Raw genomic sequence first — 24,805 nt, 5'->3', positions numbered from 1 at the left:
AGAGGAGCTAAGTGAAACCACTTGATCATTGTGAGTTACCAATATGAAAGCTAATGCCTTTTAACTGCCCATTGAACCTTTTGACTGGAACTGCTTTTCTACTTGCAGACTCTGGCAAAAGAGCATCGGATGAAACTTCTGCAGCAGCAGCAGGAAGTGGCAGGTCTCTCTAAACAGCTGGAACATGTCATGAATTTTTCCAAATGGGCAGTTTCCAGTGGGAGCAGCACCGCGCTCTTGTACAGCAAACGCTTGGTAAGGTTAGGAAGACAGCTCTCTCCATTCACTTAGAGACCAGAGTTAACTCAGATATGCATGCACATGCTTGTCAGGTGTTCTAGGGTATTAGAATTTTTCATGATTTTCTACTCATTGGAATATTTATATATAGTTTTTCGTGGTTTTCTCTTTAACATAAATACAGAATGTTTCTATTAATTTGGCTCTCTGGTCATGGTTCTTTCCTGTTACAATACCACAGAACTTCTGTAGATCTGCAGAAGTAGGAACAACTCCTTTTCTCTGGGTTGAAAACTGTGAACCTGTGAAACACTGGGAAAAAATGCTGTGTGTGCTACATCATCAGTGTGCTTCTTTTCAGTACTTGCTACAGCATCTGAGTAAAAACAGTATTTGAAAACAGTATTTGTATATCATAGTATCTGGTATCTAGCATTTTAATGTAAATATTATTGTGTGTCTTTGTTCTGTCAGATTCATCTCCCACTAAAAGTCTTCCAAAACTGATAAAAATTAAACTAGGGCTTTTGTTTGTCCATACAAACAAGTTACAAAGCTAAATATTTCATTGCTATAATGGCCCTTAAGGTCTGAGTGCACATTGTCTCACTAAACTGACTGTTCATGATGAACAGAAATCCTAGAAAATTTGAAAGAAAAAAAAGCAAACTAAAAGCTTACCTTGATTTTTCCAAAGGTTACTAAACTGTACTTGCCTGATAGCAGAAATCTGTAACAATGCTGAGGAAAGATGCTAGATGCTTTTTTCCCCCCAAATTCCTATAAACTGGTTCACAAAGTTTTTTTCTTTATTTTCTCATTGATTAGTTGAGAACCTACATGGATATTTGTTGGGGTTTGTTTGTTTGGGTTTGGGTTTGCTGTTGGGTTTTGCTGGTGTTTTTTTCCTTTTTTTGATACCCATTGATACTGCAGGCTATCCCAGAATATTGCTTGTTTTTTATCAACTTCAGGTCGCTAAATTCATTGGGTCTGCCTTATTCTGCCTCAGCCAGTCATATTTTTTTAATTGAATAGAGAAAAAGGACATCAGACTGAGTCATGTTGTTTATAATTGCTTGGTGTTGCCACAAAGACTCTGCTGTGTAAGAAAACAAGTTGAGTTTCAGGCTTTTTAATCATGTAAACACTAGGCAGCTGAAGAAAAGGACCATCTAGCCCATAACCCTCAGCAAATGAGAAGTACTTTTGAAAAGAACAGATTGAGCTTTAGAAAGCTGGTGCTGCTTGGGAGTTGAGTAGCTAACCTATCTGTGGGCATTTGGAAAAATCTATTTCCAAGCAGTGATATGTAGAGGAGCATGTGAGACTTCTGCTCCAGCATATCCAGGAGAGAGGAAGGAATGCCCGTCAGATTTAAAGGTATCATTACAGCTTGGGGGCTGTACTTTTCATTACAACTAACATGAGGTAACTAGTCATGAGTTTATCTACAGTGCCTGTGTGTGTGCACAGTAGTAGGAAAATAATGGAACAAACTGTGACAGGAACTGTGTGTGACCAGTACTGGTAACAGGACAAAAGACTAGAATTTCTGTAGTGTCGTGTACTTGATTCTGTTAGTATACACTGAAATCCTATGGAAGTCTATATCCAAAATATTAATAATGCACTTAACATTTTCCATGGTCATTTAAAAATATTGAGTCTCATTAAATGTTTTTTGTATCTGGTCTTAAACTGACCTGCCTAAAATTGAAAGAAAAAACTTGTTCGCTGGAAGCTCTTATAAAATTCCTCTGGGGGAGAAAAAAAAAAAAAAAAAGCCCAACTTGTATTATTTTGAACAGTTAAGATGATTTTGCCAAATATTTATCTTTTCCAGGAAATAATCTATCACTCAAGAAAAACAAGAGGTTTTTTTTTCAGGATCTGCTGTGTGTGATTCTAAAATGAGTGCCTGTTATATTTCTGTATATCAGTTCCTGACATTTCTAGGGAAACAACTGCAAGACAACATTTTTTTTCTAGGAAGTAGATAAATTGTGAGCATTTGGTAGAATATCCTCTTGTGTAATCACAGTCCAGTTCTTGGGAACCAAGGTATTGGAAGAATCTGAAAATATCTGTGAATCTGAGTTTTCAAAGACAGTTTATAAAAATCTGTTCTTTGGCTGCATGAAGAAAACTTAAATTTAGTACAAAAGAAAATTCCCTGTGACCATACTTGTTGCCAAACGTATGGCATACTTTTCTTTGACAGAAAAATGAATGGGATAAAATAGATTTGTAGGGTAAAAAACATCAATGGTTATGTAAATCTGAACTTCACTTGCAAGCAGTTAAAATCATTGAATATAATGGCCTAGTTTTTGGAAAGATATGTATTTCTACTGGGAAGAATTGTTATTTTTGTTTAGGCTGTAGCTAACTTCTTTTTAAAAGTACTTTAGGAATAAGGGGAAGATGTTAAAAATACCTCTTTATTTGTAGCTTGGACAAGTTTCTCTGTCTTTAACCTCAGTTCTCAAGGGGCTTGTTCAGGGGGCTTGGTGGTTTTTTTGATTGGTTGCTTTGTTTGGGGGGTGTGTGTGGTTTTGGGATTTTTATGCTGTTCAGATACATGGCTCTGGCCCCAGATGAAAAAAAACCCCATGTTTTTTTTCCTGTTCTAGATCACATATCGACTACGGTATCTTCTCCGAGCAAGGTGTGATCCTTCACCAGTGACTAACAATACCATCCAGTTCCACTGTGATCCTAGCTTCTGGGCTCAGAATATTTTCAATCTAGGTATGATAAATTTTTATTAGCCCTTTGGTGTCTTGATCCTATTTTGAAAGCAGCTTTCTTTTTGCGATGATAGCCTCTGCACTGTTCATTTCTTGATTTACTCTGTTAAATGTATTTCCCTAACTGTGAAAAACATTTAAAGTGCATAACATGGGGAAAAGTATTATTTATGAATACTATGAGAAAATACTAACAAACTTACCTTGTTTGAACTGTGTATGTGATGGTGAAAATAGCAGCTTTCAATTTTCTGGTCAATACATATAACTTCTGGCTTCTGAAGCAAGGAACACAGTTTATAACCCTATCCTGAGAATGGGTTCCTGCTGTCAACCAGCACTCACAGGTCCTTTCCCATGGGACAGCTTTCAGCCACGATGATAAGTGCCCTAGAAACTCAACAGCTTAGCAGGAGAACTTAAAGGTTTTAGAGCTTTTTTAGGATTTTGACTGTTGTTGTGCTTCCTTTCTCTCTCCACTGTTAGCTTGGTGGGCAGTGTTGTTTTTCTGTCATGTGCAGAAGGCTTTGTGAGATACGTGTGGGACCTTTTCTGCCTTTCATCAGAAAGTGCTCTCTCAGTGTACAGAGGGGCAAGTGTATGATTCTCTACAGTGTCAGAGAAAGAAAGTGTTACAGCAGTTCTTCAAGGCAAACAAACTGCTTTTCCCAGACATGAGGACATTGGATGGTAGCAAGGAAATTCTCCGAGTTTCTTCTTTATAAATAATTTTCTTAGACAGGAATTGAAAGTGAAACTTGTTTCCAGAAACCAGCTGTCAGGTTGTGTGGTGATAACTCTGAACTGCTGCTCAGCTGAGATGTTTGTCATGACTCACTTTTTCTTGATTTTGGTGGGCTCTTTCTTTGGTGTGTGTTCATTTAATGAACTTCTGAAATATGGTCCCTTACATTCTGAAAAGTGCTATAATAGAGATGGCACCTGTATAGACCAGCACTGAGGTTCTTGTAAGAGTTTAGGTGATAGATAAAACCATATCATGTTTATGTATATAGTTTCAGAAATCACAACCTTTAGGCCATTTTGTTTATGATCAAATGTGTTCACTTTCTTTAGATAAGCTAGATTTAAGAACCAGTGAAGAAAAAATAAAGTCTGAGTAAAGAAACAAGTTACTTCAGGAATGGTTTGGGTTCTAGTCAGACTGCATATTGCTGACATGTGATGGCATTTCTGCTAACTACCATACTTTGGTATTGATTTTATTTATTTTGGCTAAAATAGGTTCTTTGGTAATTGAAGATAAGGAAACCCCACCACATATGCCCAAGAGCCCTGTGATGGAACCAAACTTACAGCCACCAGGCAGCTTACCTTCCAACCAGCTCTCCAAGTTCCCGACACAGATCAGCTTAGCGCAGCTCCGACTCCAGCACATGCAGCAGCAGGTCATGGCTCAGAGACAGCAAGCTCAACGCAGAGCAGGACCAGCAGTTCTGCCAAACCCAAGAATGCCAGGAGCCATGCAGCAACCTCCTGCTTCTCATCAGGTAAGTTAGGACTGTTTACAAAGAAGAGTCTCTTTTTTTCATGGCACTGAAGGAGAAAGTAAAGTAAGATAGGATAAAAAGGAAAGAACTGAAGTCTAGATACATAATTTCAGATAGCTTCATCTTCAGCATGTGGCTATGTAGATAGAGAACATTTTCTCTACTGAGAATTGAATGGGCATTTTAAACTTGCCTTGCAAAATGCATGGTAACACTCAGCCTACATTTATTCATTAAAAAAATAAAATCTTGTTTTATCTAGCCATATATAGTGCTGAGCAACATTTTTGAATTTTTGTCAAGTGATGAAAAAGTGAATGTCATTAATTTTTTTCTACATCTCTTTTGCATAATACCCAATGATTCTCCCATATATCTTTCCAAGATGGAAACACTCTCACTGGCTGTTGTGATATCTCTTCATATATTAAAATAATTCAAAACTGTCTACTATGTTTTAACATTGAAAGTCTATGCTTTTGATCATTCTGATAAATGGTGTGATAGTATTTGTTTGCATATAATTTGTGAGGAGTTTCAGAAGTTTAAGAGAGCCATTTAGTAAAAAATGTGTGGAATATTGAATAGATATCAGCTAACTTGCAGAACTGTTTTTATGGTTTTTATGCAGGCACCTCCGCGCTTGATTCATTTCCAGAATCATAGCCCCAAGCCCAATGGTTCAGCTCTTCCTACACAACAGATGAGATTTCCCCAAAATCAGAACCTGCCAAGGCCAGCAGTAAAGCCCAACCCATTGCAAATGGCATTCTTGGCGCAGCAAGCTATAAAACAGGTAGAGTTCTTTCCCTTTTCACTCTCCATTTAGAAATAAAGCATCAAATGTGCTTTGTGTCATATTTTATATTATACTTCTAGAGTGCTTTTCAATTAAAACAGAGGCTGCATTATTTCTCTATGACAAGATACCCATAGTTTTCTTAATGAGGTAACTGTCAAGCTGCTTTCATTTTGACAGTTCTAAGCAGCTGAAGCATTATGGACCTGAGCCTCCGTGTGTGTCGTGTAGGTGTTTCATTGTCTTACTTGCTGTTACTGTGGTTTCTGACCACTAACGCAGAACTTAGCGTGGCCATGGTCTGCACACTGCAGTCCATGAGTAGACAAAACAGATTATAGTGGCTTCACCAGGAACCAGGTAAAACCTTGACTAGAAAGTTAGAGCTGCCACGATTCCCCGGAGTATGGCAAATCTGAACTTTTACAGGTGAGGGGAGAAAGCAGAGTCCACAATTGTGGGACCTCTGCTGAGTGAGACTGATCAGTGCCCAGCTAATCAGCAGCTGAGCTGGGGCAGAAACAAACACATCATATGTGTTCTAAATGTTTAGGAAGGATCATCTTTATTAAAAAGCCTATTATTAACGCATGAATTGTTAGGTGCATGGAAGGAAAGAGAAAGTCATGTCACTAGAGGTAAGCAGGAAAGGATCAAACAAATCTGTGACCTGAAAAGTGGTGTAATACCATTTATGTTTGCAGTGCTTATGATATCAGAGAACTAATTCCAACAAAATTGTGTAGCAATGAGAAATAAAGACACGGACCCTCTTGGTTCTTGTTCCGAAGAGAATTGAGTTTATTGCCATCACACAAGGCCTTATATACTGTAGGAGTATGCCTAAGCTTTTATACTATGCTAAAAATACACCATGCAGGCTTTATACTGTGCTAAAAATACACTAGCTAAAATTATACCTGTTAGCATTTTTCTTAACCAAAACAAACACACATTGGCTGCATGTCAACACCTGTGTTGCTGTCCTCGTGTCTCCTTAACCAGTCAGCACTCTGCTTATGAGGAGGTTACACAACTTATTTTTTCTTCATGCCAGCTGCACATCCTCCAAAGTTCTTTTTGTGAGTGAACAGAAGTGATCAGAGGCCTAGAAGGCTCTTATTCTATAAGATTTTTCTTATCTTCCACAAATTGAAGAAAGCTGTACAATATCTAAGAGAACTTGTAAGAATAAAAAGTAAGTCACTTGTATTCCATGCCTCTGAAAAGAAGACTGGCCTGTCTACAAGCCTTTCTTTCAAGATACCTCATTATTCAGTAATGTCTTTCTGAAACTAGAGGCCAGTAAATAGAAGGACTGACTAAAAAGGAATTGAGCAGAGTCAGATTTTGCCTGCAGTTGCCATGAAATTCCATTAAAGTCATTGAAAACTGCATACATCTAAATGAGAAAGAAATTTGGTCTGACTTGACTTTGCACTTCATATCATGGTGTTAAATATATATGTGGATGGAGATCCAGTCATTTCAAATTCTTAATGACTTTGTTGTTACGGGAAGCACAACATCAAAGACTTGATGGCATCCAGGTGACACTGTAGCCATTTACTTAGTAAAGCACTGGAGCAGTTGTGCATTCAGCCTGTTACCTGTAGCGCTTTTATTTCACAAAAACTGTTACATTTCTTCCACAACACTGTCAATGCAGCATGAAATATTAATAGATACTTAACACTGAGGTATAGCTTTGAATTTAAGTATTTGCATTCATTTCTTCTATTCATAGTTTCCAGCTACTTGTCATCTTCTGTTGTCTTGTGAGGTTGGTTTTTGAAATGAGATAACTTCACAGTAAATCAGGATTTTATGTTTGAATTCAGCTTCCTGAACTGAGCTGCTGGTTTTATCAGTATATTCAGTAGATGCGACCTGTTGCAAAGAAAATAATGCTGAATTGTGGATTATTGTCTCTTCTTTTTAGTGGCAGATCAGTAGTGGACAAACTTCAACCACCCCTTCAACTGCAAGCAGCACAACATCGACTCCATCCAGCCCCACAGTCACCAGTGCTGCTGGGTGTGATGGAAAGAATTACGGTCCCCCTGTGATAGATTTGAGTTCCCCAGTGGGGAGCTCCTATAATCTACCATCTCTCCCTGATGTAAGTGTAACATAGAAGCAATATTTTGAAGTCTTAATGTTTGTGAGAAATAGAAACCTTTTGGACTGAAATTCTGTTTGTCAAAATGAGACAGTTCTAGGAAATAAACAATGCAGAGTTGCCTGCACATTGCTGGAAATACTCAGAACTGTTCTGGGAGACAGCTGTTAGGGCAACTAAGAAAAATAACATTACAGGTTGTAATTGTAATTGGACTTGTTTATTTGGATGCTGCGTATTTTTCCCCAGCCCTCATAATGATCCTAACAAAAATGTGTTAGCTTACCTTTCATTTACCAGTGTCCATAGATAGCAGTGTTTTGCTGATGGCATTTCTGGTAGATTTTTAACATTTTTAAAATCTATTTTTAACTTATTAAAAGAGCTATCTTGGGTAGGAATTAATGGTCAGCATACTGGATATATTCCTTATATCTTTTCCTTTTGGTGCTTCTTTTCTTTATATCTGCTCTAACATGCCTGTGAGCTGATGATAGAGCATAGTAAAATCATCTTTTCTTAAACTTCTAAGCTTCACTTTTATAGTTTCTTCTGAATGGTACATGTTTGCCAGAGGTCCATGTTGGAGTTGTTGAGTTTTAGTCAGGTGACTTTATTTTTTCACATTATTGCCTAACCTGTTTTTTGTGGTCTAAGGTTTGTAGAAATCTGAAGTGTCATGGTTTTCTGGTCACAGCTTGCTGTTAATTCTTGTATCTCCCATCTATGCTTTGTTTTTAGCAATGTACTGTGTGTTCTCTTTATTAAAATGGAGTACATAGACTACACAATCCCAGTATCTGTCAGACTTAAAGAGGGAACCACACAACATGGTCATAAAACTACTGAGTCTGAGACATTCTAGCATATTTATTTTTGCACACAGTATTATGAACTCTTCTACTTGTGTATGATTGAGTTTATGCTATTAAGCTACATGGCCCAAATCACTGCAAATATGCTGACCTTGCCAAAGCTGCTGCATCCACTTTGTATACATCTGGCTCATGAGTAGAAATTACAGCAGTCAGTGTGTCTGATACCAGGGAATTTATGAGGTGTCCACTGAGAAAACTGATACCAAGGTGAGGTGTTTTCTTGTCAAACATTATCTTATATATTGGAAGAAACCAAACACTTCAGAAAGTCATTCCTCCTTATCAAACTGGAATGTGTAGTTTTTACAGAAAGTTAGAACGCTACATTGGGAGCCGTTAGAATAAAGCTCAGTTTTCTGGCCTGAGCCATGGTGGAAAGAACAAGTGTTGGTTTGCTGTTTCCATTTTGAGCCAATATGCATGGCTCCTGTCCAGAAGGTATGTAGGACAGATGGGATTGAGTGTCCTTTGAGTTTCTTCCAGTCCTGTTAAACACCAGTGGATTAAGGGGTAGTTTGTGTACAGCGTATTATCTTTTTTAGAGTATTTAATGTGAGCATGTCCAAAGAAGGTGTGGAGATAAACTTCAGCATTTACTGAAGTGTGTGTGAAAGCTCCCTGTTTGATTTAAGCCTTCTCTGTAGCCTCTGGAGAAAAATTGGCACTTACAGAATCATCTGCTCTTAAAATGAAGCACTGTCTGGATTTGGCTATTTTGTTTTCTTTTTAGGGAAAGCAAGATGATGCATTTTAAAGTAACCATCTCACTTTTGGATGGCTAAACTTAGGTGAAATGCATTTTGGTCTTCACTTTCAAAATAACATTATGGCAGAGGCTTTTTGGTTTTGTTTTGGTTTTGTTGTTTTGGAGGATTTTATTCCCCTCCCAACACTAACTGCTTCCCTTTGCTTCTCCACCTTTTAGATTGATTGTTCAGGAAACATCACACTGGATACTGCTGTAAGGAAGGATGACACTGTAGAGCAGAATCAGCCAAAACCCCCTTCAAACAGGACTGTGCAGTCACCAAATTCCTCAGTACCATCACCAGGCCTCTCAGGTAATTGAATGTGGTGCAATTTTCTATTTAAGTGATGCAATTGAAAAACCTAACGTGGCAATGTTAGCACTGCCATGAGAATTAATTCTGTTTTACATTAAAGATGAGAAATAAGAAAATGAAGGCAAAGTTTTAGAAACCATAGTAGGAGGTAGAGTTGAGACAATAGTTTAGTGTTGTGATCAAAAGTTAAGCATCCAGATCTTAAGAACAGGGAGGGAAAAAAACCAGTAGATTCTAGCAAATTGGGTAGAAATCCGTAGAAAAGTGACACTTTCGGGTGTGCACCAGATTAAAATGTAGCAGCTGTGGTAAGAGACAAGTATTTGAGAAAGTAAGAGAGGATGTAACAGCAGACTAGAAATGGTGCCTTGGGAAAGATAGTGCAGCACTGACACAGGATGACCAGAGAAGTTACTGTGATGGGTGGCTGAATGCGGTGGACCCAGAGGACCCAGGAGATTCCTGTCACCATGCTGGTGGTCCTCAGCAGCTGTTCCTTGCTCCCATTATCTGATGTGAGCTGTGGGAAGGCTGTGTGAGTGGGAATTCCCGGGGAGCACTCATGCAGCTTCGACACTGATGCGCTTGCGTGGTGGTCCCACATTGAGGCGGGATAGCAGAGACAGCTGTGCATTCACAGGCAGCACAGACAGCCCTCCCAGGCTTCTCAGGGCTGCTGCTCAGCAAGGTCCTTCACAAGGCTTTCGGCTCTCTGGTCCCCAGACCTTTGGTCTCTCTCTTATCTGTCCCTCAGATTTCTTCCTGCTTGCTGGCTCAAAGTTTCGTGGCAGTTCTCCTGAGAGATCTGCTTGAATTTAATAAGACAAAACAACCTGCAGTGATCAGGTGGAGGGGTCAGCCAGGCAAAGGTACTGACCCATCAGCCTGCTTACATATAATGAGCCCTTTCTTAGTCCTCTCTTTCCCTCTGTTATCTCATGCTTCTCATCCTCTCATGAAAATGTATTAAATGAGATATTTCTCACTGCAGGAGAAATTTTTCCCAAAACGTGTGTACTTCTCCGAGACTTGTATCTCAGACTTGGCACAGACCTGTGTTCTGTTCTAATCTGATCTTTCTGTCCTAGAAGGAATCAGTGTGACAAACGTACACCCTCCAATTCGTTCACCTAGTGCCTCCAGTGTTGGGAGCAGAGAGAGGTAAGGAAAGAATGTGAGAGAAGAAAATATAACTTCCACCTCCACAGAACACGCCTCAGTCTCTTCTCTCTTTAATGCACATAGATGTCAATTTGTCTCATCTTCTCTGTTAACAGGTCAGACCTGATGGTTGTTACAGCACTCTTTGCATTCTAAAAGCAGTAATTTAATTTGTAATGTATTAATAAAACATGTAAAAATGTATTAACTCTGTAAATGATGGCTAGGTTTGCGTTATTTAAAGAATACCATTTACAAATTAGGTTTGAAGTTCAGAAAAATCAGCTAAAGGAAAAAACTGCATATTGAAAGTCCTTGTGGAACTATAAATTACTTCAGATTTAAGGAACTGATGTTACAAAGAGGGTTATTAAGAATTTTCTGCTGCAGTAGAGTTAAGTGAGCACTAGATATCTACTGAGAGTCTACACGAATGTTTTTATCCCTTACTGATGGAATATTAATGAACAAATATATTTACACAGTGCTGTTTGAAGAGTGCAGATCCATTAATGTGTTGCAATAAATTAGAGCATACATCTGACATGAGATTAATTTTTCATGCGGAGAAAAATCAGATGACATTCATCCTACTTGAGTTGGAAATGCAGGTGCTTTTTAATCTAGAATACCTTTTGCTCTATTCCATTTACATGGTAAATTGTGTGAAGGACTCTTATGAACAGTTTAAATGAACAGTTTAAATGGTTGTTTGAAGAGTCTACTTGCATTTAAAAAATGTGATTCAATGTGCTGCTGCTTGAATTCGTTTTGTTCATTTGAATTATTCAGTTTTATTTTAAAAAGTAAGCAGGTATTTTTGATTGTTCATTCTCATCCTATTAGGACTAAATACATGAAAAAAAAAAAAAGATCTGGTTCTAAAAGTAGGGTCTGAGTTTTGGTAGAGCTGCAAGGCTCTAAGAAAGTTTTCCAAGATAATGTAAATACATGTTTTATCTGCCTTACTCGATTGTGTGGTTTATAGTGTTCAGTGGAGGTGCTTTTTTGTGTGTGATCTGAAAGAAATGGAGATTATTTGCAAATCTTGCACTAATGGGTCAGGCCATGAGTAATTCTCTAGTTTTGGAGCTGCACCATTAAAATTCTCCCTTTTGGTAATGCTTTTTCAGTATACATCAAAGGAAATAAGCTTGGATGTTGTATGCCATAAAGGGCATGTGCGGTGCTCTGGATTCAAAGAAGCAAAGTAGATTACCATCCTGAGGTCTTGGAAAGCATCAGTGTACAGGAGGTGTCCAGTTCTAACTCGTAATTTCCCTTTTTCCCTGCCTCTTGTTGTCATTTACAGTTCTGGCTCCTCCAGCAGGCCACCAGGAGCTGACTCTACGCACAAAGTCCCGGTTGTTATGTTGGAGCCGATCCGAATTAAACAGGAGTCAAGTGCACCAAACGAGAACTTTGATTTCCCAATTGTTGTCGTGAAGCAAGAGACGGAGGAGGAATCTCAGCCTCGGAATGTAATATTTACAGCTAGAAAGATCTCCTTTCTCTTTGGAGGGTAGTTTGTATTTATGGGGAGTAAAATAACTTACTCATATTGTGTTGGGGACTGTTTCAGGGGAAAACTAAAAAGCTAAAAGGAAGAGGTGAGATTCAAAATCAAATTAGCCCTACTGCCAGTTAAATTAACTGGTGTGATCAGACTGGTTTTATCCATTGAAAACTTGGGAAGTCCAGAAATAACTTGCAGAGATGAAATTTTCAGCTGCTGCTGGGAAGTGTTTCCAGTCATTGTGCAGGAATATCCATAAACAAGTTTGCTAGACTTTTGGGCCATCAGAGATTAGTTTTTTACTAGTGGAGCAGTAAATAGCCTTTTGTAGCTAATTTCTTGTGTTCATTTGCCTGTGTTATAGTGTGGTAGTAATTTCTGCATGCATGTTGCAAGTTTTATGGCTGCTTGCATGTAAATCTCTTACTCAGGTCAGTTTGCACGTTGTTAAGGTCATGTAAATTCACATAAATATTGTAACCTGGCTTCCTTTGTTTCTTCCTGCAGTCCATACTCACTTCATTGCTGCTGGATACCAATCACAATTCCACTTCTGATGAAGCTGTGCTAAGAACAGATGCACCAGACAGCACAGATGACCAGCCAGGGGTACTGCAGGAGAACACATTCACTGGGAAAACAGGATGGATGGGATCCTCCCACGCTGGGGAGGGCAGAAAAGAGGATGATCCCAATGAAGATTGGTGTGCTGTGTGTCAGAATGGAGGGAAGCTCCTTTGCTGTGAGAAGTGTCCCAAAGTATTCCATCTTTCTTGTCATGTCCCTACACTGATGAACTTTCCAAGGTAATTATGACCCCTTCAATTCCATCTAAAATTGCAGCAAAAGACATTAGACTTGTATTATGAAACCCAGGATAAGAAGTTTCAGTCTCAGAGAAAGAGCAGTGTCTTCTTTAAAGTCTTGTATCCAGAAGTTTTATTATTTGGAGAAAATCTGAATTTTCATGAAACTTCAGCTTGATTGTATTTTTTTCTACAAAATCTGTAGTAAAACTTCACTTATTTGACAATTAAGCAAGATCACATCTAGGGCATCTATTACTGAAACTGGGACACAGAATTACCAATCTGTCATAAAATGTTTTAAGGGTGACTGAAAATATTTATACTTCTTAATAATAATTATTTAAAAAAAAAAAAGAAGAAAAATTAATGTCTACAAGAAAAATCTGAAGTAATATATAGTATTAAATATATTACTTCAGCGCTAAACATGGCTACACTCCAAGCATGGGATGTGTAGTGACTGACATCTTTTATAACATCTCAGTCAGTGTTGAAACAAGCATTAAGCTTTCTTGATTGGCTGTTACAAAACCATTGCTCAGTTTCTTGACTTTCAAAATAGAGTCTTAAATAGGTTATTGTTATAAGCATTACCAGCCTTTGCTTCTGGAATTAGTGTCTTTGATTAAAATAAATGGCATTTTGCAATGCCCCAGCTTGGAAACATCATGCAATAAGCTTGTTTGTATTAAAGGATAAAAACATTGGTCATGACATGCTCATTGGTTAATGCTTTTATAAATATTAGGTTTTCTGATTAAATATCAGCATAGTTTATTGGTGCAAAACATTTGGATAGCAACTTAGATTAGCCCATTGATCATCTCTGTGCTACTCTGAACAGGCATACTTCTGGAACTATATCTTTCTTTTAAATGTCATTTGAAATGGCACATAAAAATGTTTCTCTTAGTTTTTGAAACTTCAAATTCCAGGGTTTTTCTTATTAAAATAATGCTATGTTACAGCTTTGTGCCATAAGGAAAACTCAGTAAGGTTACAGTAAGCACTTAAATTAATAAATATTCTTTCTGGCAAGGAAACAAAAAGTAATCTTGAAGCAGGTAGATAACTATGTATTACAAGACTTGGTTTCTATTAAAATTAAATATTCAAGAACAAGTCTTTAAAATGTCTCATTCTTACTGGATCATTCAGTGGATGATCTGAGGTAATGATGTCTGAGGGCAAGGGAGCCAAACCAGCTTGGTGGCAGGTGTTCAGATCCATAGAGGTGCATGCTACTACAAGTGCACTGTGTTCCTGGGCTCCAGAGCACAGTTAGCTGAAGTTTCCTCCTGACTTCAGATGTATCAGGGTTTTGTTCTCATCTTTGTGGGGTTGCTTGCTTTTTTTTTTTTTTCCCCCAGCTGTAAGTCTGCCAAACATTTAGTCTCTTAGCATTAGTTTGTTCAAACATACAAAATAATTTCATTATTATTATGTCAGTGGTGTCAGTCTGCTGCTTTCATGATTGCTTTTTGTTCCTGTTTCAGATGGATAGAGCAATGTCATAGGTTCATACACTCACAGGATGGTTTGGGTTGGAAGGGACCTTTAAAGGCCCTCTGATTTGAACCGCCCTGCAATGCTCAGGGACATCTTCAACTGGATCAGGTTGCTTGGAGCCCCATCCAATCTGGCCTTGAATGTTTCCAGGGCTGGGGCCTCTACCACCACTCCAGGCAACCTGTGCCAGGGTTTCACAACCTTCACAGTAAAAAACTTTTTCCTTTTATCTAGTCTGAGTCTACCCTCTTTCAGTTTAAAACAATATTCCCATATAGATTCATAAGGCCTCTGCATCTTTTTTCCTTCACTCCAGCCTACCACATTCTTTCTGATCCTTGGATATTGTAATGCATCAGCATCATTCCTTTATCTTTAATTTGTTTCTTGTTTTCCTGTATCATAAGATCTTTAGGTCATGGCCTGTATCAATTTTTGCATGTCTGCCACATCATTTCTGTAAGGCTCATCCAGGCACAGAGGTGACATTGTCATAAATCACTCTGTGAAGTTAAGACAGTAGAAAGTAAAACTTCTTGAAGCAAAATGCCCATCATTCACCCCTGTATGCTAAAACTGGCAGATGGTGAAAATCTTTGGATCACTCTGAATAGGAAACAGTAAGATTTTATTTTTAAATTTTTGAAGTCTTCTGCCTTATTACTGAAATGAAATAAAGGGTGCTGCAGAAACCATTTCCCATTTATGAAGACACTTATTATAATGTACCTCTGAGCAAATACATACAGTTGGATCTCATAACTGGTTATTGCTGGATTCTGTCTTCTGTGTGACTGACTATTCAGCCCTCTGGTGGTTATCTGCAAGCATGCAAATTTCTTCTTTTGTGGAGAACTATATTAAAAACATAGACTCTTCATAGTATTTTCAAAACTGTGAGGTTCATAAATTGCGTTTGACAATCAGTGGACATAGCTTGCAGAACTAATTATGTCCCAGTCTTATGCTGACCTTTAAATCTTCAGGGTTGTCTTATATATAAAACTGGTAAAATCATGAACATCTGAAAGTTTTAGGGAGTGAAGTATTTTCAGTTTTACAAAAACTCTTGTCTGTGGTAATCTCTGTAGATTAGTAGTGTGCTGTAGATCAAGCTTGTAGAGAATATGTAATTCTCACCATATAATACTAACACTTTTCCTTCTGTTCAGCCCATATGATTCCTTCAGTCTCTGTAGTTATGTTTGTACAGGGCTCTTAAAAGTGCTTTCCTTAAATCCTGTGAGCTCAAGTGAAAAATTTCAGTATTGACAAAGGTAGAAACCATCTGTCTATCTTTCTGTTAGGACACCATTAATGACACCAGTGCCACTAAAAGGAAACAAAGCTGTAGTAAAGCATTTTGGCCAGCTGTCTCAGCCTTTTGTAATGTTTTAAAAATCACCACCAACAAAACAACAGAGATGCAGAGAAAACCCACCCCACAGATGAGGGACTTACCCAGAAATATGTGGAAAGCCTTCTGTCAAAGGTGTGCTCCCTCACACAAAGTCTTTTTGTCTTCTTTAGTGGAGAGTGGATTTGTACATTCTGTCGGGATTTGTCCAAGCCAGAAGTTGAGTATGACTGTGATAAACCTGCTCACGGCTCTGAAAAAAGAAAATTGGAAGACACCACGGGTTTGGCACCCATAGACCGTAGGGTAAGGATAAAATTGCTATTTAAAACTTTTAAACCGAAGCAGTTTTGAGCTGTGTTAGAAACTTTCATCAGTGTTTTACCTGGTTTCAGTTGGCAACTTGTGTAAATATGCTGAAATTAGTATTTTATGTGGGCTCTTGGTCTACATGTAGAGCCATTTATGGCAGAGTACTAGGGAGAAGACTCTCAGGTTCACGATGTACGACACTGATAATGTGGGTGATTTTGATGAGATTTATTGCTAATACAGTACCTAAATATTGCCAATGCAGTGTATTATACCAGCAGGTCTAAAGGGCTGTAACATAAGCAGGTACAGCTGGAAACGTGCAGGTTTGCAGAAAGCACAATTGCAAAGCAGCAGAGCACCCACGGAGCTACTTGAGGATTTTATCTCCACGTGTGGCTGGATCTTAGCCCTGTTACTCCCCTGTCCAAAACGGAGTGTTCCCAGGGCTGGATGTACCCTGCAGGTGTCCCTGCTGGGGTGGGATCCACCTGGAAGCTGCCCTGCAAGCTCTGGAGATCAGTTTGCCCAGTTGGCCCAGTCTCCAGGAGCATTTTGTACCCTTTTGCAGGCCCACGTGTACCAAGATCAATCACAATCTTCACCATTCCCCCATCTCTGGAATGCATTGATTATGCAAGCATCCAGACAGTTCCTCCTGCAATTCCCACCTGGTGTTCTTATCTTAGGATAAATCACATTGCCCATCAAGAGCAGTGTGTGTGTGTGTGTGTAGAGGACAGACTGTCACACCATTATTTACATGTGCTCTATTGATACTTTGCATTAAATGTAAGTTATAAGTCCTGTAAAGATTCTGATAAGGAATCAGCAAGCATAAAATCACACAAAAGTATTTCTAGAATCTCTCTCAAGGCTCAAGATCCAGTTTAATATATTTGTATACACAAAGAAAAAGGGGGAATACTAAGCATCTGTTCCATATCTTCTGTAGTTTGTGATTTTAGAATAAACCGTGTAGGATTCCTGAATTACTTGGGTCTCTATTTGTCTTGACACAGAAGTGTGAAAGACTGCTGCTGTACCTCTACTGCCATGAAATGAGTCCTGCCTTTCAAGATCCAGTTCCTCCCACAGTATGTACCTTACTTCTTCCCATTTTATGTTAGCAGCATATTTGCCATGTTTCTAATGGCATTCCAAACTCCATTATCAGAAGTCAAATTCCACAGATATTGAATACATTAAACATGTTTAGTTTTATTAAAACTCTGTGAAGGGGGGAAGTTAAAAGTTGAAGCACTGGGTTGGCAGGGGATTTACAAGTAAAATTCCCCAATAGCTGATTTTATTTAATACTTCAGAAATAGTTACAGAAAGTAAGTTCTAACACTGCTAACTTCATATCCTGAGTTGTATCACTGAGAAGGTGAATTGGCATATATTTGGGGGTTTTAAACATTACCTGATTTTGAGAATCAGGGTTCTCCATAGTACTAACATGAAATCGAATTTCTTACTGTTAGCTTGAAATTTGTTCGTTTAAAATGTGAAACAGTACCTGGGTGCATTAGAAGTCCAAGGATACACAGAACTACCACCATGATCAGATGAAAAGATGTTCTTCAAACAAGTCAGTAGGGAAGGAAAAGTCAGTGGGGAAAGAGTTAATCAAAAAGTAGTATGTTCCTATGCAGCCTTTATTCCATTTGAATAAGAATTCTGAAGAACATATCACAGAGTTTAATAAGAAATGGCACAAGAGATTCATTGATTAATCATATCATGGTCATGTGTTACTAAATTCAGGTATTAAAACATTAAAATGTGAATCTAGCTAGGAAAAAGTATCAATATATTACCACTGGATTTCATAGCTTATTTACTAGTTTCTTATTCTTTCTAAAGAAAAAAAAAAAGTTAATCCTACAGCCACAGTTTTGAGTATCAAAACCATTGATATCACTGAAAACTGCCACCATTTCAAGGACTTATTTCATACGGTGGTCTTGAGAATGAAACATAATAGAAAGCTTATTTGACTACACCTGAAAATAATGTCCAAACCAAGTCATTGGCTCTATTATATGTAGTCAGTGGAGGTGGAGGTTTTATGTGTTTCTCTTTGATTTTAAAATAGGCATTAGAAAGAGTGTATTTTAGCCAACAAATTGTCATACATCAGTGTTATTCCAGAAGCTGTCTGCATGTATGTTAAAAGTGCAATTCTTGTATCTTTGAGTTGTACTTTGAAGATGAAACTAAACCTTGCCCACGCCCTCAAATCTAAAGGTTTATAAAACAATAAATTATGAATATGATTGCATTTGGGATTTTTTTTTCTCCACTTAGGTCCCTGATTACTACAAAATAATCAAAAAGCCTATGGACTTGTCAACCATCAAGAAAAGACTTGAAGTGACCAATTCATTCTACACAAAGCCAGAAGATTTTGTGGCTGATTTCAGACTGATTTTCCAAAACTGTGCTGAATTTAATGAGGTTAGAAAAGTAGATACTTTATCAGGTTTTGTTGGTTTAGTTCCTTTGAGGAAAACTGTAATGGGGGTAGAACTTTCAACACAAGAATTTATTGTATTAAACTTATTTTGATTATGAGACTGCAGTGAAAAAACATTGATCAGATTTAACACTGCTGTGGTCTGAGATGACTCTGCAGTGGAGATCTTTCCATGGAGGGGAGGAGGATGGTAACAAACATAGCTGAATGGCAGGACAGCAGGTAAAGAAAAGGACAGTTTTTTATCATGCAGGTTAATGGTGGGCATTATGATTTAAAAATTGGTTTCATCCTCCTTGTCTCAGATCTTAAATTCAGTGGGATTTTCATTCTGGGAGCTCTGTACTCACCCTTATGATTTCAAGTTGCATGTTGAGTGATTATTATCCCCTACTGCACATAAGGGAACATGTGGTGAAATAGGGATGCAGGTTCTGAGTGGACCACAAAATGAGAGAGAATTACAGTGGAATAAAGGCTTCTCCAAGTGGCCTCCATGGGGTTCTCATCCAGTCATCCTTGATAGCCAGGAGTTATTCCCACCACAGTGATCTCCACTTCAGGAAACTAAAAGCTCTGGTGGGTATGGATGACTTTAGGACTGCCCAGTCTTCCACATTACAGTCATTGTCTACTGAGTAATATTTTCACTGTTACTAAAAAGATCTGTAAGCTAGAGAAGTTTCTAACACCCTGAGGGTATATCTATGTGTTTCACAGCGTAACACAACTTCTGTTCCCCTGCCGCCACCCCAGTCAGGATTTAAGAGTTCTTAGAATCTCTTTACATAGCTTTCAGAACCCAGGCAGGGTGGCTTTTGTGAGTGGCTTCTGTGGTCACCTGTCAGAGAAAAAAATCATTGGGGGGTGTTGAAAGATCTGCCCTCGCTCTCTGTTCTGCAGACTCGTGCTCTTTGGGACCCTGTGTTCTGTAGCCATTCTTGCTGCTGATTGATGTTTTTTTGTCATTTGTACCTAAAAGTCCTAGTGTGACCTGAGTACAAAGCTATTTCATGATGCACTGATGATGTTAATTCACCCAACAGCCTGACTCAGAAGTGGCTGATGCCGGCATGAAACTCGAAGCCTACTTTGAAGATCTTCTAAGGAACCTTTATCCTGAGAGAAAGTTCCCTGTACAGCCAAGCAGCCAGAGTGAAAAAGAGAATCCAGAACTTACTGATGACTCAGATGATGACTTTGTACAGCCCCGGAAAAAACGCCTCAAAGGAGAAGACCGTCAGTTGCTTAAATGAGCCCCATGCGTTACGACAGGAAGTTTTTTTAAAACTGAGAATATTTATCACTGTTCTCACTGTTTTGACTTGTAGGTTTGTGAATATTTACTAGACTTTCTCCCCATCTGAAACACAAATCTAATGGAGATCAAGGCATGTGAAGAGCTTCTCTGAAGTTCAAACCTTTCATCTCTTTTGTGGATCAGCTCAGAAATTGCCATTTGTGTGGGGTGACAGCTGTTTAACTTTGCTTTGAAGAAGAAGTTTGTATAGAATTGAACTTCAAAACATGACATGGGTTCAACATGTGGCTTTCTGAGTTTGAAGAAAATGTGATCTCACCAGATTTTTAATTTTACCAAAGGCATGTGGCTGGCCATAATTTGATCTCTCTGTACTGTATTCAACACAAACCACGAAAAAAGATGGTGTAATGTTACTGTCCTGCAATACTGATTGGTATAATGAGAGTGTAGTTGCCCCCAAAGAAGTTACTGGGAATTTTAAAATGTAAGGGAGAGGGTATTAAAAATAACTTTAAAAAAAGGAAGAAGAGGAATTTGTTTGAGAGTTTCTAATGGAGGAAGTAAAGGACAGAATACTTTGGTTTGCACCATTTTTCTCACCACCAGCAGGAAGCAATGGTATTTCTGTACTGTTTTGTTTAACAGGTGTCTCAAGTGTGATGTACCTCTGTTTAATGAATTTGATGGGGACGTCTTGAGTGGAAAAATGTTTGTTTGCAAAACCAGTCATTTTTGTGTATTTTTAAAGAGGGGAGAAAAAGCATCCTTTCTGTCCACAATCCCTTGTTCTTTTTCCGTATTTCTAAATCTGTCATTGTCAGAATGCAACCAGCATTCACCTGGGAGTACACAAGTTTGAAGAGAAAGAAGGCTCTTCAGCCCTTCATCTATCCTGGTTAAGATCACCACAAAATGAGGATGAAGTACCTTATTTTGTTTGGTCTACTTTCCAGAAGCTCTGACAACAACATTAGGATTGCTTCTGCCCTCCGAGGCTGCAGAGTTAGAGCAGTACTTGTCTGTGGTTGCCCTAGCTATTGTTTTTTAGTCTTCGTTTATGTAATCTTAAATGAAAACTCAGTGTTTGGGAGAGCAGACAGCCATTTGGATTAATTGAGCTCTGACTGTGCCAGAATTCTGCAGTTTGACTTGTGAAGACACTTGAGCGTACCCAAGCCTGCTTCTGCCTGGCTCTGTAGCCCTGGTGTGGTGCATAGAACATGGAAGAGACTGGATCCAAGTGCTGCTTGTGCCTCTCTGCTGCGTGCGTGTGGAATGAGAAAAAGGCCTGGCTTTGCCTCTCACCCGATAAGATCGTGCCTGTCTTTGTCGTAGGGTGGCACTGCACACTAAAACAGAGTGGCCACTCCACAGGGGCCACAGGCCACCGGCGAACAGCCGCAGCACGCCAGCCCGAGGCCCCGAGCTGCAACGTAGTTGCTGGAAGCCTCGAAATCCTCCTGCCTGCCAAAAGCCTGGCCCCAGCACGGTCTGCAGCCAAACCTCGGCGCTGAACATCACCTCGCACACCTGCCGGGGTGTGTTGGTTCAGCGCAGCCTGGTTTTATTAGTGGGGGCGGGGGAAGCCACGGGGCGGCTTCTGAGAGAAGCTGCTCGAAGCCTCTGCTATGTCCAGCAGGGCCAATCTCTGACAGCTCTGAAGATAGACGTGCTGCTGGCCCAATTAGAGAAGTTGGTAGTGTCTCTGTGATGACTTATTTAAGGCAGGGAAAAAAACTGCGCTCAGTTCTTCCGAGGCGCGGGGAGGTGCTGCGGCCGGGGCTATCGCGGCGCCGCAAGAGGCCCTGTGGGCAGCGCGGCCATGTAGCCGCCACCGTCTTAGCATAGCTTAGTGGCTTCTGGCCAGCTGTACTGCGAGCAGAAGGGCAGAGGCAGGGGCTTGTTCTTTGCAGCACTCTGCATAAAGAGAGGTGCTGAATGGTGCCAGGGCTGCGGCAGCTGGCACCGCCTGCACGGTGGCGGCGGGGCTGGTGGCGCAAGCATGGCGAGCAATTCCCCGACACGGAATCCAGACAAGAGCAAATTCTCAGCGCTGCAAACTCCTACAGAAGTCTTTGAACTGGTGGAACTTGGTGACAATGCTACTTACGAGCAGGAATTTTTTCTTCCAAGTCAGAGAAAAGGAAAGGTGGAGACACGTGAGGAGAACCGACATGGTGGCACTGAAGTCAGTAAAGAAAGAGGAAGTGCTGCAAGCGCCGGAGCCGAAATTTTCTTCGGCGAGCTGTAGTAAAAGACTATGGGTAAGTAAGCTGTCCCCCCGCAGCTCCTTGAGTCCACGAGAGACGTAGGGGTTCACTTGCGTGACAGAGCAAGTGGACGCCAAGAGGAGCTATGAAAACCTTCACTCATGTAAAGGAGTGACTCACGGGCAGCAGTTTTTCCTAGCCGGAGAAGAGGAGGAGGTGTTTTGCCTGTTTTGCCCGTGAGAAGGACTCCCATTTCAGCAGGTTGGGCGGGGCTGCTGCTTGTGAGAAGAGAACCAAGTTGGAGAAGTTCACAGAGAACTGTCTCCCATGGAGGGGGGACTCCACAGTACAGTGGAAGAAAGACTCTTTTTTCTCTGAATGAACAGAAGAAATTAGAAGTGACAAACAGATTAAAAACTGCATGCTTTCTCTCCCTGCGTTGTTAGTGGGAAAGAGGCAGGGGCTGGGAACAAGAAAGTGTTCTAAAAGTCATCAGTGAGCAGTGTGGGGCCTCAGTCACGGCCCCGTTCAGGGTGTGGTGGTCTTCTCTGCAGCCTTTGTCATAGAGTTTTGCTATAATAGGCAGAAGTTCTTCATGAAGATGTTTAAGTCATAAGCTATAACATTTCAGTCTCTGACAAGTGTAAGGTACGGCAAGCGGCTTTGGTGTATGGTGTAAGAGACAATGTGCCACCAAAGCCTGGCCTGATACAAGAAGGGACTTTGAGTCACTGGGGAGGTGAGTGATTTTGCAGAGAATTTGGCAGCTGTGGGAGAGTAAGAGCCCACAGGCAGCAGGAGCAGGTGCTGGAGAGGTGGCTGAGTGGGCCCTCCCAGGAATTGGTTAGAAAGGCATCTCAGGTATAGAAAAGATATGAAAGAAGAAATAAAGAAAAGGTAGAGGTACAGGCAAGGATAATGGCACCATGTTTACAGCCCCTGATGGGAGAAAGTGCAGGGAGCCCCAGGACCAAAGGGAAGGGGGTGACCTCCAGGACAGCGACTGGGAAGGAATCAGTGTGCCATTTGTAAAAAAAACCAGTAGAAACTGATTGTTAAGGGTGTCAGGATCTGCTATCGTACTGGGGGCTCACCACACTGGAACCCTTGCTGAAGCAAGAAGTGTGTTTCCTAGCAGACATGGGGACTTCTCTCTCTGATTGGAATTTTATGCCAAAGGGGGAACAATTGTTCAAATATTCTGATAAGTGGGAAAGATGAACAGGTGCATTTTATTCAAGCATGACTGGTGAATGAATGTGTGTGTGTGTGTGTATGCGAAGTATTGCTGTGTGTTTTATCTTCATAGCTGCCTTTGGCCATTCCCTTCAGACGCATTGTACAGGGTTGGGAGAGGCCAGGAAGAATGAGGCTTGAACAGTGAGCAGGCTCGTGTCCATGGAGTTGTTTTATACTTTTTCTCTGTGTAACTAAAGTGTCTTGGGGTGACTTTATGATGTGTATCCCCTATCACTGCTCTATGCCCAGAAATTAATTTTGTGCTTTTCTGTGCCTTTAAACTGAGCCTGAGAGGGGGAAGAGGAAAAATACTGAGTGAGCTTTCCAAAGCAGTTGTTCAAGGACACACATACATGCTCCTCAGCGTCCTGCTGAGAGGAGCAGGGGAAGCACCCTGCTTGCTTTCCAGCCAGCTTTCAGCCCCTCTTCTCCGGAGGGAGAGAGAGTTGAACTTTGTTTTCCTGGGATTTTGGTTTTTCCCTTCTTCTCTTCTGGACTGTTTCAACATCAGAACACATCGGGAGAATTCTCCACCGAGGCCCTGGAGATGGGCCTACATTGACCCAGCTCCGAGGAGGAGGCGAGAGACCACACCTACAGAAGGACTCTGAACTCCTCCCAGGTTTCTCTCCACAGCTCTGAGGAGGAGGAGGAGAAGGACCACACCTACAGAAGGACTCTGAAATCCTCCTACATTTCTCTCCACAGCTCCGAGGTTTTATTATTCAGCATTATTATCCTTTTCCTGTGTGTTTGATAAATAAAGAGTTTTTTTATCTCTTTCATTTTTCTCCAAGGAAAGTTTCTTTTTGCCTGAACTGGGTGGGGAGGGTTGGTTGTAACCTGCCTGCTATCAGAGGATATTTTTCTCCACATTTGTCTGATCCCAAAGCCATCGCTTTGGGGTTTTTTAACCCAGTCTAAGGCTCTGTAGTGACTGTGTGCAGCAAAACTGAAGGGCTGCCATGAGCCAGGGGAGTTCTCTGGCTTGCTCAGATCCTGCTGCTGGGGAGCCAGCTCCAAGAGAAGAAGATGAATGGAGGGACCAGGCTGGGACGGAAGCTGTGGAGAGTCTGCTTCACATCCCTGCCCCTGCCAGCCTGGTTCTGATGTGCTGCTGTGGGGTGCTGCAGGCTGTTCCCCCCTGAGAGCTGAGAGTGCAGACCCTCAGGGGTTGCTTGAGGTCACAGGAATTACTTGAGGTCATTGGTGTGTCTAGTAGGGGTTACTTGAGGTCATTTGGGGTCACTTGAGGTCATTGGAGTCCCTGATGGGGTCACTTGAGGTCATTTGGGGGTCACTTGAGGTCATTTGGGGGTCACTCAAGGTCATCTGGGGTTACTTAAGGTCATTTGGGATCACTTGAACCCATCTGGGGTTACTTGAGGTAATTTGGAATTGCTTGAGGTCATTTTGGAGTCACTTGTCATTTGGGGGGTCACTCAAGGTCATTTGGGGTCGCTTGAGGTCATTTAGAGTTACTTGAGTTCATTTGGAATCACTTGCAGTCATCTGAGGTTACTTGAGGTCATTTGGACTCCTTGATGGGGTCACTTGAGGTCATTTGGGGGTCACTCAA

At 40.4% G+C, this 24,805-nt stretch overlaps 2 protein-coding genes and 1 long non-coding RNA gene across 3 annotated transcripts in view; 1 reads left to right on the top strand and 2 right to left on the bottom strand.

Moving 5' to 3' along the window:
- Window positions 1–24,011, top strand: part of TRIM24 (tripartite motif containing 24) — a 59,936-nt gene extending 35,925 nt beyond the window's left edge. Inside the window, exons 7-20 of the mRNA XM_042050423.1 lie at window positions 109–255; window positions 2,877–2,994; window positions 4,239–4,504; window positions 5,136–5,300; window positions 7,246–7,425; window positions 9,229–9,364; window positions 10,456–10,528; window positions 11,841–12,009; window positions 12,552–12,850; window positions 15,893–16,025; window positions 17,054–17,128; window positions 18,345–18,494; window positions 19,560–22,041; window positions 23,863–24,011. Coding sequence (XP_041906357.1) covers window positions 109–255; window positions 2,877–2,994; window positions 4,239–4,504; window positions 5,136–5,300; window positions 7,246–7,425; window positions 9,229–9,364; window positions 10,456–10,528; window positions 11,841–12,009; window positions 12,552–12,850; window positions 15,893–16,025; window positions 17,054–17,128; window positions 18,345–18,494; window positions 19,560–19,769 — 2,121 coding nt within the window. The 3' untranslated portion in view covers window positions 19,770–22,041; window positions 23,863–24,011. The remainder of the gene's footprint in view (window positions 1–108; window positions 256–2,876; window positions 2,995–4,238; window positions 4,505–5,135; window positions 5,301–7,245; window positions 7,426–9,228; window positions 9,365–10,455; window positions 10,529–11,840; window positions 12,010–12,551; window positions 12,851–15,892; window positions 16,026–17,053; window positions 17,129–18,344; window positions 18,495–19,559; window positions 22,042–23,862) is intronic.
- LOC121675221 lies at window positions 6,081–15,909 on the bottom strand. The gene is made up of 2 exons (XR_006020003.1): window positions 15,824–15,909; window positions 6,081–7,193 (listed from the first exon to the last, which is right to left on the bottom strand). It is a non-coding gene; the product is annotated as an uncharacterized LOC121675221 (long non-coding RNA).
- LOC121675575 (cleavage and polyadenylation specificity factor subunit 6-like) overlaps window positions 22,183–24,805 on the bottom strand; it is a 4,715-nt gene continuing 2,092 nt past the window's right edge. Inside the window, exon 3 of the mRNA XM_042051139.1 lies at window positions 22,183–22,361. Coding sequence (XP_041907073.1) covers window positions 22,183–22,361 — 179 coding nt within the window. The remainder of the gene's footprint in view (window positions 22,362–24,805) is intronic.

The sequence above is a fragment of the Corvus kubaryi genome, unplaced genomic scaffold (genome assembly GCF_017639235.1).
Source record: "Corvus kubaryi isolate FWS band 111438036 unplaced genomic scaffold, C.kubaryi_AGA036_p1.0 74, whole genome shotgun sequence".
NCBI lineage: Eukaryota > Metazoa > Chordata > Aves > Passeriformes > Corvidae > Corvus > Corvus kubaryi.
Note: the sequence above shows the minus strand (reverse complement) of the source record. Positions and strands in the feature narration are given on the sequence as shown.